At 49.0% G+C, this 12,290-nt stretch overlaps 1 protein-coding gene across 3 annotated transcripts; it reads right to left on the minus strand.

The window, feature by feature from the left end:
• Window positions 1–1,199: 1,199 nt before the first annotated feature.
• Window positions 1,200–11,981, minus strand: RFLNB (refilin B). Of its 3 annotated transcripts, XM_067565796.1 has the most exons (4): window positions 11,953–11,981; window positions 6,084–8,649; window positions 3,922–4,031; window positions 1,200–2,360 (listed from the first exon to the last, which is right to left on the minus strand). In XM_067565796.1, the coding sequence occupies exons 2-4, from the start codon at window positions 6,270–6,272 to the stop codon at window positions 2,030–2,032; spliced, it is 630 nt and encodes a 209-aa protein (XP_067421897.1). In that variant the 5' UTR covers window positions 6,273–8,649; window positions 11,953–11,981; the 3' UTR covers window positions 1,200–2,029. The 3 variants fall into 3 exon arrangements, with proteins under 3 accessions (XP_067421897.1, XP_067421898.1, XP_067421899.1); XM_067565797.1 differs by lacking the exon at window positions 11,953–11,981 and having other exon boundaries at window positions 6,084–8,677; XM_067565798.1 differs by lacking the exon at window positions 11,953–11,981 and having other exon boundaries at window positions 3,922–3,996; window positions 6,046–8,677.
• Between the last annotated feature and the right edge of the window lie 309 nt (window positions 11,982–12,290).

The raw sequence follows: 12,290 nt of genomic DNA on the forward strand, positions 1-12,290 counted from the left end.
GTCTCAATAGCTTCAGTGGGGCTACGAAAGTTAGAGGTCAGCTCAGAATTCCCATACCCATAGTCTCTTATGGGAAGGCTATTTGAACTCTGCATTCCAAGCCTCCCTTGGAAATGTTTTAGTCCATCTGGGTTTGTGGGCAGGTAACAAAGATTAAAGAAACTACTGATTCAGGTGAATAAATAAGTAAAAAACCTAACAAATCCTCTCTTCCGTTGCACTTTCAGTATCTTGGATCATTTCAGCTTGCACTAGTACCACACTGCACAATATTCCTCTGCACACGTCATTTGTAACACCTGCAGGATCTAGCTTCCTGCAGTCCCAGTAATCCTCTCCGGCCAACACACATTCTGCATTCCTTGCTCTCCATTGATGACATTTGCCCTTGTCCCTATGTCCTACACAAGTCTCATTTTGAGAGTAGATCTTGGGCTGGTGCTACGGAGGGGTGAATTTTGTCCCATGGGAGTTTGGGGGTACACAAAAAAAGACATGATCCGGGTTCCATGGAGCATCCACAAGGATGGTACTACACCAACAAAGAATATAAGCCACATGTTCAAAAGTGCACACTTTCTATGCTGCTTTCCTCTCTTTCAACAAAGAAACAATTTTGTAGGTTTAGAACGCCACGCATTCTGTTTGGTCAAAGTGTTTGAAAGCATGACAAAGACAGTGTCAAGGTACAGGTTAAGAATATCAGCAGTGATGCTTCTCATCACACCTCTCCTGCCCCCCAGCCCTTTCTCGCTGAAATGCACTCTGATCTGTTACTGCAGGGTTGCTCAGAAAGCTGCTGGTATGGAAACCCTTCCATGCCCCACTGAAATCATCAATACCATCAGATTGAAGGCTTAGATAGAATAATGACCTTTGTGACGTCCAACAGGGAAAGCACACGCACAGCTGTGAATCTAGTCAGTTGACAGTTTTGCATTCCCTTTGTCGTGATCTAGACAAGTCACTCCCACATACCCCAAGGTGATGCTGCTGACAACTGGCTTTGCATGGTTTGCCAGGTCTCTACCTCCACTCTATGACCGTCTACACTCTGGATTTTCTGATCTTCTCCCATTGTTGCAGGTCCACTTGAGCTAAGAACAGTGCCAGCACCTGCACAGACCAGCCACTAGCAGTTTGAAATCACCGTGACGTCTACATTTGACTTTCCAAAATTCATCACCCTTCAGATATCATTTTCTGCATAATAATCTTCACTACAAGTTGCAGTACAGTGCCTGCAAATTCTAATATCTGCTGCACTGAGAAGTAGACAGTTGCACAATTCTGAGGCTGGGTTAACTAACTGAGAAGTACACAAAATCTTCTGTAAGAAAGATAACCCAGTTCCTTTTATGCCAGTTGTCTATAGCTACCCCATAGCAATTTAACTCCCTTTCCCCTTTTAAAGGAACATCTTTAAAAACAGGCATGCAGGCAATTAAAACACATTTTTAAAATCGGCTTAAGTATAAAATTCTGGATTTCTCATCAGTTAGCCTATGCCAAAGGATGTCAGCACCTTCTGCTTTAACAGGAAATACAGGGTCCTCTGACCAAAGCTGAAATTAATTATGGCTCTCTGTTTACGGGTGTATACAAGAATTATCTGCTAGATTTTCTGCAGCAAATGAATTGTCATTGATTTTACACAGCAGCAAGAAGAGTCAAGTACATTTTTCCACTGTCCCAGACTCTCCCTTATCTGTGAAAGAGCGATTCACTTTCTCTTTGGAAACATTTCCCTTATTTTCATATGATTACTGCAACGTGGGAGCAGGGGAGGGAATCGGCAGCTCTAAAGAAGGATAAACTGACACTGTGAAAAGCTAAAGTCCCATAGAAAATTAAGTGCAAGCCATTTTGATGCTTAAAGCTGAATTTATGAGCTGGGACAGAGGTAGCGAGAGGTAAGGTTCCCTTAGAGTGACTGGGCAATTAGGTTTTTGTACCCACTTTAGCTAGTGGAGAGTTAGTACAGTAGAAAGGGACTAAAATGGATCATAGCAAGAGAAACAAATGTCAGTCAGCAGCCATCCAGGAGATAATCATTCCCAGGGTATTCTGCAGACTCCAGCTCTATGCTGGCCAAGAATCGTCGCATGGACTTCCTGCAGTTGTAATCCAGAGTGGTGGTGTACACAGTTTTGGTGTGCTTTGGGTAGATGATGGTGGTGCTGGTGAAACGCAGGGGCTTGTTCCGAGGCTCAAAGCGGACCTCGGCTTTGTAACTGCGCCACGTGCAATCAGGGATGCAGACAACCGTTTGGCTGCAAGAGGAAATGCCTAACCCCACTGGCATGTAGACGTCATCAATGAAGTGCTTCTCCGAGTCATACTTAACTGAGGAGGTGTACCTGAAACACACAAGAGAGATGCTAGTGTAAAACTCACTTTGCTCCCACAGCGCTCACTGGGAGATGTAGCTAGACAAAGACAATATGGGAGGCAGGGTGGTCTCCTGGCTAGGGCACTGGACTAGGACTCCATGGGTTCCACTCCCAGCTCTGCCACTGATCTGCAATATGATCTCAAGCTAGTCACTTCCTCTCTCTGTGCCTCAGTTTCCTCATCTGTAAAATGGTGCTAACAACCCTGATCTCCTTCGTCCAGTGCTTTGAGATCCATGGATGAAAAGTGCTGTATAAACACTAGGATTCCTAGTCCAAAGGCTGTTTGTTTAAAATGTATATCTGTCCACTGATATCTGTCTTTCCACTTAGAGGAAGAAGAACAGCACGTTTTGCTTGTAGCATGCATGGCATAACCTTGTAGGGCCTAGACAATCATTTTCAAACACTGGTGCCTAAAGCCAGGCACCTAGATCCATATTTGGACTCCCTGAATAAGAGGCCTGATTTTCATAATTGTCGACCCATGGAAGCAGATGTTTTTTCCCTGTATTCTTATCCATCAAGAGTCCTGTGGGAGTTCTTCCTTCTTCCCCATCCTACCACGCTTGCCTTGGGGTCATCAGCCAAGGCAAATACAATTACACCCATTTGTTTCCATAAGAAAAACCCCCACGGACTCGACTGACAGAAAATAATACAATTAACGTATTGAGCGTTTCTGACATGAAAATGAATATGAAGAATGTCTGGCTTTGTAACACGAGACGGGATTGGAAGCCTGTGTGCCCCGAAAAAGGTTCTCTCTCTGCTTCACATCCTAGCATCTTGGGGCCTGATCCTGGATGGAACTAAGTGTACCCCAGGACTGGGTCCTTTGTCAACACTAGTGAACATATTTTCCCCCTCCTATCTATCAGTGTGCTCTTCGATCTACATGATTATTCTACCTATGCCTGCACTGCTACAGAAAGGGGAGCTCTCTTCCTTTTTACTGCAAAATTAAGGTCAAAGGAATAATTCACATGCTATGAACTGAGGCAGTGTGTTAAAAAAATTCCTCATCTCTAAATATTAGCTTTTCCCTCCCGTTCACAGGATCACCTCTTGTTGATAAGATAGAACCTTCAGCTATAAAACCATCAGCTTAAGGGAAAGTGGAATTCCTTTCCCCTACTAAAACAACCTTTAGAAAGCTACTGCCTTTGAAGATCTTTGCTCGCGATTACCTTTCAAGTGATTAAACAGAACCAAAGATTTAGCAGCTGTACTGTGAACTAAGAAGCATAATAAAAAGATAAGGGAAGCCTTCTCTTGAAAACCGTTCTGCTATGTGGCTAATGGAGACAGAACACTCCTTTACAAAGGGCTGGGTGAAGGCATAAGTGGAGGAATGTACTGGCCAGGTGGAACTATGCAGTCCTACAACTAAGTGTGCTTGAATCTAAGACACAAATTGATAAATCCCATTGCTCCTTTGCACATTACCTCTGTTAAATCTTTACTGCTTCCTACACTCCCGGGAAGGGGAAGTTTAAACACTAACCGATTGTAATACTGTATTTACCTTATTTCTTTTGGCGGTAGAGGGTCAAACTCAACTCCTTCGCCGAAGGATAAAGGGCATAATCTTGCAGGGCAGCTGGAGATAAGAGGGTTGGGGGAGAATACGGCATTCTGCAAAAGCACAAAGAGAGTCCCTTTAACATAGCAATTTGGTACAATCCCAAGAGGGGATGTTTATTTAGTCACCACCTCTGTCAGAGATGAGGTTAACATTACCCAAAAGAGAATCATCTGTAAATGACTGACAGCTCCATTGACGTCCATGGAGACCTGCGGATTTACACTAGAGGTGTGCCTGGTTCTTTTGGGGCATTTATGCAGAGGGTCCTTCCCTGCCACAGGGGGTTGAAGTCAGGGCTACGAGCTCCGTAGGTAGTACGGTGTCGTGCGACATGGAACGGAAACTCCATCTGCTTTGTGGATTTATGTTTGTTTTTCTATCATTAATATTTTGCAAAGTGTGCATGAAACCTCTCAGCACTGGCTTCCTCAGTCACTTCTGTACATACATTGCAAAAGAAACCGTAACGAGTTATTAAGTTGCATGAACTTCAGAACGGCCCTCCCAGCTTCCTGTTTCCCAAGCTCAGCTGTGTCTAGTATGTACGCGGGCTGCAGGAAAGAAGGAATTCTTTCTAGCTTGGGGTGTCTCCAGGAATGGAGAAGTCCTGTGTCTCCTCCCTTACAGAAGCAAATGAACCGTGAAGAGCTTTCCCTTCTGCCAAGGTGCCTCAGCTGGGAAGGAGAATGGCCCAACACCTCGGAGCAGGCCACTGGTGTGGCTGTATTTAAGGACCAATCCTTTAAGATCTCTGGACGTTACAAGAATCTTGTTTGAGCTATAGCATTTCTGAGCTGTTCTCCACCCTGCATTATCTTAACACAAACATCTCTGTGAGCCAGTGAGGTGTCTGTTATTTACAATAAAGGGCCTGATTTTCAGAGGCACCGAGTGCCCCAAATTCCAGCTGAAATCAATGAGCACTGCAGGTGCTCAGCACCTTTGGAAAAAAAAAATCAGACCCCAGAATTGGAAAGTTCACCCCACCCCACCCCAGCCCCCCAGAGCCCAGGCTGGTATTCCAAGGGCACTGTCCTGCTGATGCCAGTCTGCAGCTTTCACTCCTCCAAGACCCAAGTGTGTGAGAGACCTTTAAAAAGGCCTGGTGGGAACCGACTCCAGACAAACTCTATGTGTTGCAAGAGTGATGGGCCCTGTGGAATTCCTGCCCCAGGCAGGAAGCCGGGAGGTGTTGTTAATGTATAACTCAGATCCATGATTCTACAGTTCAGCCACTGCTACTGGGGTCTGTACTTCCATCATGCCAAGAGTGTGCTAGGCACCTTGTGGGCACGGTCCCTGTGCAGATAAATCAAACAGGAAAGCAGCAGCACTTCTGGTGTGAAGGGGAGGGGAGGTCCGTTTTCAACCTGTCTCTTGTCTAGGTGCATTCTTCCAGGTGAACGTCTGTGCCGGGCCTGCCCGTAACTCTGATGCAATGGGCTTTTAAATGTAGGCACAGGGCTTTGGATGAATGCCTTCAGGTGCGGAGTGCAGACCCAAAGCTAAATAAAACCAGGCTGCAGCCAGCTGGGCAACCCAGCCTCTTTACAGCTGATTCAGGGCAGGCTCTCAAAGGCAGCACCTGAACAGCCTGGCCTGGCCTGGCCTCTGGCTTCAGGAGCCATCGCACCAAGGAGCTGCGGGGCGCGGGGCAGTCCCACCAGAGGAGCTGGGGGTCACCAAAGGGAAGAAGCTTCCCAGCAGCTGCTGCACCTCCAGCCCGAGGGGCTGGGGCAGAACCGGCCGAGGGCATCTCTGCCCAGACAAGGCAGGCGGGAGGGTCGGTGACTCGGCGCGTGCCTGGCTCGAGCGCCAAAGAATCGCATCGCGCGGCCGGCAAGAGCCGCGTCTTTGCAGAGCGAGGGGGGGAGAGCGGCTGCGGTGCGCCGGGACCCCGGCAGCCGGCCGCTGTTCGTGCTGCCCGGGTCCCGGCTCGGGGTCACCCGGGAGCTGCAGCCCGACACGCAGGAGCACGCCGTGGAAACCTTCGCAGCCTCGCCCCGGCGCCCCCCGCACCACCCCTGCGTGCACCGACACGCCGCCCCCCGGCTGCCCCCGGACCCCGCAGCGACACGCCGCCCGATACGTGCCCGACTCACCGGCGGCGCCTGGCCCGCGGCGTCCGGCTCGGGCAGCCCGGGGGGCGCAGCGCGCTCGGGGCCGGCGGCCGGCAGCCAGTGGCTGGGGCTGGGCGGCAGGCCGGAGTCGGGACTGTCCAGCACCCGCTCGCCGCGCCGCTTCCTGTCCAGCGGCTCGGGCCCCTCGGACAGCGCCAGCGTCCCCACCATCGCCCGCCCGCTGCCCGCTCCCGCCCCGGCCCGGCAGCACTGGCCCCGCTCCCGGCCCCGGCTCCAGTCCCGGCCGGGCTCCAGGGCCCGCCCCCGGCCGCGGGGATTGGAGCGGGCGGGGCCCCCGGCGGTCCCACCCCCCGGCCCGGCCCGTCCCACCCCGCCTCGCCTCGCCTGTCCGCAGAGGGCCGGGGCGGCGCTTGTGCCCCACGCCGCGTCCCGCGCTCTGCCCCGGGCAGCCACGTGCCTGTTTCCCTCCAGCAGCCCCCGGCCGCCAGGCCTGGAACAGCCCGGGGGGGGGGTCCGAGCCCGCCCGCCCTGAACTAGGCGGCCTCCCTCCGCGGAGTGTGTCTGCGCCCGGGCTGGGGAGCGGGTGAGGGGGCCCCCGAGGGGCTCCCAGCGCACAGCACAGCACAGCCTGCATGAAGCCTCACACCACCCCGGGGGGGGGGGGAAGTAGCATTACCCCCGTTTTACGGGCGGAGAAACTGAGGCACAGAGAAGCAGAGGCACCTGCCCGCGGCCAGGGTTTCTCCACCTTTCTGACACCAGGGCCCGGCTGCCTGCGCTGTGGGAGGGGGAAGCTCAGGGACCGGTGGTTGAGAAACAGTGTCCTCGGTTACCCAGCCGGCCTGGGCCCAGAGGGTCTGTCTCAGCTGCTGCAGAGTCCAGCTCTCCCGTCCCCCCCTGCAGCGCTGAGCCACGCGTGGCCGTGACTCTCGGCTTGTTAAAGGGGAGGAAGTTTCCAGGGCGTGCTGGAGTCCTGCACGCATGGCTGGACTTTGCCACGAAGGGGTGACACCGACACACCCTGCAGTCAATGGCAAAGCTACCAGGGACTCGCATGGAGCTAGACTTTAATCCACGACATCTCCACCCACCACACCTAGCTCCGTACTTCGAGAGAACTGAGCTGAGAGAGCTGGCACATCTGCACCAGGGACTCCTGGGCTGAGGCAGCTGCCATCCCGTAGCGCTCCCTGAGTGTCCTGGCTTTTGTCATAAAGAGTAAAAGCGAGGGCTGTTCCTGTCTACACGGCCCAGGCAGCCATCAGAGCCACAGCCCTGCACAAGTTGGACGCTTGCCTGGCCGCATGGAGGCGCTGTAATTCCTGGGGGTTATTTATCTGCTTGCCATCTCTCTCAGAGCGAGGAAACAAATAGATTTTCCCCGCACTGGCTTACGGGGGACCCAAACGGCTGGTGGCCCTGGCTTTTCTGCCCTCACATTCCAGCAGCCAGCACTTCATGCACCAAAGGTTTCAAATTGGGCCAGAAGCAACGGGGATAATTTATGCTGGCCGTGAACATCTTCATGTTCCCTCATTTTACAGTCAAATTGGGTCCTCTCCCCCAGGGCGTGGCGGTATACCCCCCCGCACACCCAGAGGGTGCTGAGTCACAGTTTAGAACCCAAAAGTGACACCCTTCCGGCTTGTCCCTGTTCAAAGGCACTCCTCTGTTTTATCAGCTTGGAAGTGGGTTTAGTTATTAATGCAAACAGCAGAGCACGCATCTGGCCATGTATTTTAGATCTTGTGACTGCAGGGGAGCAGCCTATTTACAGAGACCAAGGGCACGTGTGAAATACAGTGTCTGAGGTATTCTTTATCTTTGGTGTCACCATTTTTTAAACCCATAAAAGCAGATCATAAAACAGAGGCCAGGGCCCTAGCTAGGGCATGTGGACTGTGCTCCGGTGGTGGTCTGAAGACAGGGCATGCTGCCCTAGACCTTCCCTTCAGCTTTAACTGGTTTACATTTGCCCTGCAGAAAATCTCAATGACCGCAATAGAAACATGAAAAACACGACTCTGATTGGATGGCCTTTTCCAGATGTGATTTCAAACTGCCCAGCCAAAGTAGTTCACAGCAGCAAACCTGAGCTAGGTTTACACTTCCCCTGCCGTAACACACACTGGAGGAGTCCTATGAAGCCACTAGTCACCCAACTAATTACAATGCAATGGCTGAAGTCAGAGCTTTCTAAACATCCAATTATCACTGCTTGGAAGGGACGGGGAAAAATATCACTCAACTGTTACTCCATCTAGACCAGCCGGGGGAAAGGTCTGACTATGTAATTCAATCAGATCCGCAGAGGGAAGGGAAAGTGTTTATAAGAAGTCCAGTGGCTATGATTTCCTTTTAATTTCAGCAATCCCCAAGATCTCACGTGCAATTTCCCTGTGTTTATTCACAGCAGCCAGCAGTGTGCATTCCCAGAGCCTAAAACCTGCGCTCCTTATTTAGGCGGCTGTCTTGCGATCTCTTCTGCACGTGCTTAACTTTACTCATGCAAGTAGTCCCACTGGAGTCACATGAGATGTTCACACGTGTTAAGAGTCTGCGGGATCAGGGCCCATTAGGGCTTTGCCTGCACAAAGAAATTGCACTGGTTTCTCTTAGGGGATCTCTGTGGATGCTACAGGATCACAGCTACAGTTCTGCACCGGTTCTGCTGTAGCACCATAGTGTAGATGCTTCCTACACCAACAGGTTTTTTTCCCCGTCGATGTAGTTCATCTACCTCTCTGGGAGAAGGTAGCTAGGTGGATGGAATCCTGCATCTACATCGGGGGTTAGGTCGACCTAACAATGGAGCTCAGAGTGTGAATGAAAACTTCACAGCCAGGTGTGACACAGTTAGGCTGACCTACATTTTAGGTGTAGGCCAGGCTTTAAAGGTGCGATCAGAAAATCATTTAGTTAATCTGGTGCAAACCTCTTTGTGGACACACTTATATGGTCTTAAATTTATATTGGTTAGCAGCTTAGCCTGCACCTGAAAATTTACAAGTGCAGGCTAAACCAATATAAACCAGATTTAAACTGATATGAGAGTGTCTACACCAAAGCTGCACTAATTCAGTTTAAAGCCATGCTTTTTATTAAACCAATGCAACTCTGTGTTTAGGCCACAGTCCTTTCCCAGGCTAACTTCTATTTCAGATTTTGCCCCATATAAATAGCACTTGTCCAGTTTAATTGGATTTCTGAATGGCTACTGCTACTGAGACGGAGTTGAAGGGGGTGGTGGGCAGGTGACAGAGGATCAGAGGGAAAGATCACTAGACTCCTGTAGTGCTAGGAAGGCTAATGAAATGGCTTTTGGAAAATCCTAATTAAATAATCATGCCGCATCATCAGATTTGATGGGGGAACACTCATATGGGGGAAAGAAAAGCTTTGCTGGCAGTCAAAGCAAACACGTTGCTGTACAGTAACACACAATCCAGCCTGACAGGCTTAGCACAAGTGAACCCAATCCCTTCAAAAGAATTCCTCTGCTATCCCCAAATTAAAAGCAGAACAGAGCCTTCAGCCATAGGCGTCTGTGGTTTGCAGCTATGTACTGCTGGGAACTCCAGATACTTCCTTAAAGAATTTACATTCCTTTGAAGAAATGCTATTTGGTTGTTTGCCTTCACTGAAAAACGTGGATATGAAAAACATACATTAATAAACCTGATTCAAATCAGCAGGATCAGAGCAAAACTGCTGGACAGGTGTTTGGCTGCTTTTGTTTTCAATACACCCAAGGCAGGATATTTTGGTCTCTCTCTAACACTGGGAAAGCAGATCCCCTTTTACATCCAAATCTCCCAGAAAAAGCCCTTTATGAAATTAGAAGCCCTAGAAGGCTGAAGAAGCAATTTCCAAGTTAATATTATTATTTCAGAGTTGCTGCCAAGCTCCTTAGATCAGAGGAAATTCAGCCGATAATGTAGTTAGAGAAATTTAATAGGGATGGGGAGAGCTAGATTTCCACCATCAAGAAGTCTGAATCTACAGCACGCTAAAACTGCACATACATGACTGACTGACTGACTGATTGATTGAATTTAGAACTTCAGTCAATTCAGTAGAGCTGGTTGGAGGCTAATACTTCCATAAAGAGCAAATTTGGAGATGAGGCAGGAACACACTAGATTGCTTCTCCCTGTACATCTGTATTAAACAGTGACTACAAGTACCAGCATCAATCTCCCAAAAGCCCTTCGCTCCATGCAGAAAGCCAAGGAGTTCAGTGTCCTGTGTTTATTACCTTCTCTTCATCAAAATCAAGTAACTCAAATGCTAAATCTGCTTTGATAGTCTGGAGCAAGAGTTTCTCATGTTCACATTGCCCGTTACCCTGGAGGATCCCAAAGCATTTCTACAAGCTGCACTGAGGGACCCATTCACTTACCACTGAAATGTGGCAACTGTTTGACGGCACACAGCAATGTTACACACCAACTTTGGAAAGGAGGTGAAGAACAAAACCAACTGACTGCAAAGCAAGGAACCCTCTCTTATGAAAAGTGTCACAGGAGCTTTAATAACCACAAGTCACCAGGTTCTAGGTTTTACGCCTGATCTGAAAGACACCAAAGTGCTATATAGGGCTACGGGTTCAGGACTGACTCAGAGCACATCTACTGAATCACTATCCCCTCCTTCATCAAGTGCCGTGTTCTCTGAAAGTTTCCCATCCAAATGCTGCCCACCACAGCACTGATTAAGTCATGAGAGCTGATGGGACACAGCACCAAGTTACTGTTAACTTCAGCCAAAGATGAAGTGGTTTGTGAGACCCTCGGTGTAGTAAGAAATCCCAGGGTGTGTCACAAATGCTCCTGTGACTCCATGTAAGATGGAAAGAAAATTATTTTCAAAAGTGACTAGCGATTTTAAATGCTTGAGAGCCCTGAAAGGAGCCCAATATCCAGAGGGCCAGTTCTCAGCCCTTCCTGAAAGCCTAGCCCCTTTAAGGCATCTCAAGCTGGGCATCCAAAATCATTACTCTCTTTTGAAAATCTTTGCCAGTGTGTGTAAGTAACGGCTCGTTTGTCCATCTCATTTACCTCCTCCAATGCCAGCATGCACCCAGGATACAAGTAACTTATCAGGACCTTTGTTCCCTAGGGGACTGTCCACACAGGCCCAGCTTTCTGTCCTTACTCAGTAATCACACAATAGCTACCCTGATGTTGGTCCCAGGAGAAATCAACGAGGGAGAAAAAACACTAGACAAACAAACCAGGAGCAATCTGAATTATTTGATGATGATGGAAAAATCATTTCCAAAAAATGGGAAATTCCAGGCTTCTCACCCCAGCATAGTCTGCAGAACTGTAAGGTGCTTGAATCACACTCCGTTAAACTTCTGGGCGATTGATTTAACATGTGCTAAATAAACATTTGTTTCCCTGGGATGTAGACAATGTATGAATATCTACTGCATCTAATTCTGGTGATTAGACGTCCTGATCAGTTTCCAGCAGTTCCCTCTGCTGCAAACCACAGACTCCTTGTGTGTCATTGCTGGTGTGGAGCACCTTTTCAGTGCTTTAAACTCAGTGTTGGAGGATGCATGCCTCTGCCACTCAGAGCTGCTGGCAGCATCCAGGCAGCATCCTCTGGCAGGAGGCTTTCTTTCTCTTAGCAGTAGGATCTAGTTCTTCACAGCACTCAACAGATTCACTTATGTTTGCTGCCTAACATGGCCCCTTTTTAACCATCATGAAGAGAGCTCTGTGGTCTAGTGGCATTTGAGTGTAATGGGGCCAGAAACCAAGAACTCCTCTATTCTAATCTTGGCTGTAATACTGACTCACTGTGTGGCCTTGAATAGGTCACAAGATTTTTCTACCTCTGTTTCTCCATCTGTAAAATGGACGTAACATTTACCTACCTCAAATGGGTGCTTGGGAAGCTCCATTAACATTTGCAAAGCGCTTTGTAGATGCTAAGTGTTACCAGCAGGCAGGAAACTATGAGCTTTGTTGGCAATAAAGCTGAAAATAAGCAAAGGGTTGGGTGAGATTAACAGAAATGTTTGCTGTATTTTGCATTTCACTATTTTCTGGCCTGAATAATAATTACTGCTCCTTTTATTAACTATAACCTTCTGGGGGCTTCAGAAGAAAAGATCCCCAAGAGAGCAGCCCTTTAACCAGGTCATGAGTTCACAACTTTCTGCTGAGACCCTACAAGGTGACCCAGTAAATAGCATCTCAACACAAGACAAGA

This window comes from Emydura macquarii, unplaced genomic scaffold, assembly GCF_026122565.2.
Source record: "Emydura macquarii macquarii isolate MOO-44397 ecotype Brisbane River unplaced genomic scaffold, CSIRO-AGI_Emac_v2 contig_2699, whole genome shotgun sequence".
NCBI lineage: Eukaryota > Metazoa > Chordata > Testudines > Chelidae > Emydura > Emydura macquarii.

What these genes read in the sequence shown, in the direction of transcription:
- RFLNB (XM_067565798.1), bottom strand. Translation starts at nt 6,272, where the DNA reads ATGGTGGGGACGCTGGCGCTGTCCGAGGGGCCCGAGCCGCTGGACAGG. An exon ending in GGGCGGCGTGTCGCTGCGGG is followed by an intron (nt 3,997 to 6,045) that starts GTCCGGGGGCAG and finishes TCTTATCTCCAG; the next exon opens with CTGCCCTGCAAGATTATGCC. An exon ending in CTACCGCCAAAAGAAATAAG is followed by an intron (nt 2,361 to 3,921) that starts GTAAATACAGTA and finishes TGTGTGTTTCAG; the next exon opens with GTACACCTCCTCAGTTAAGT.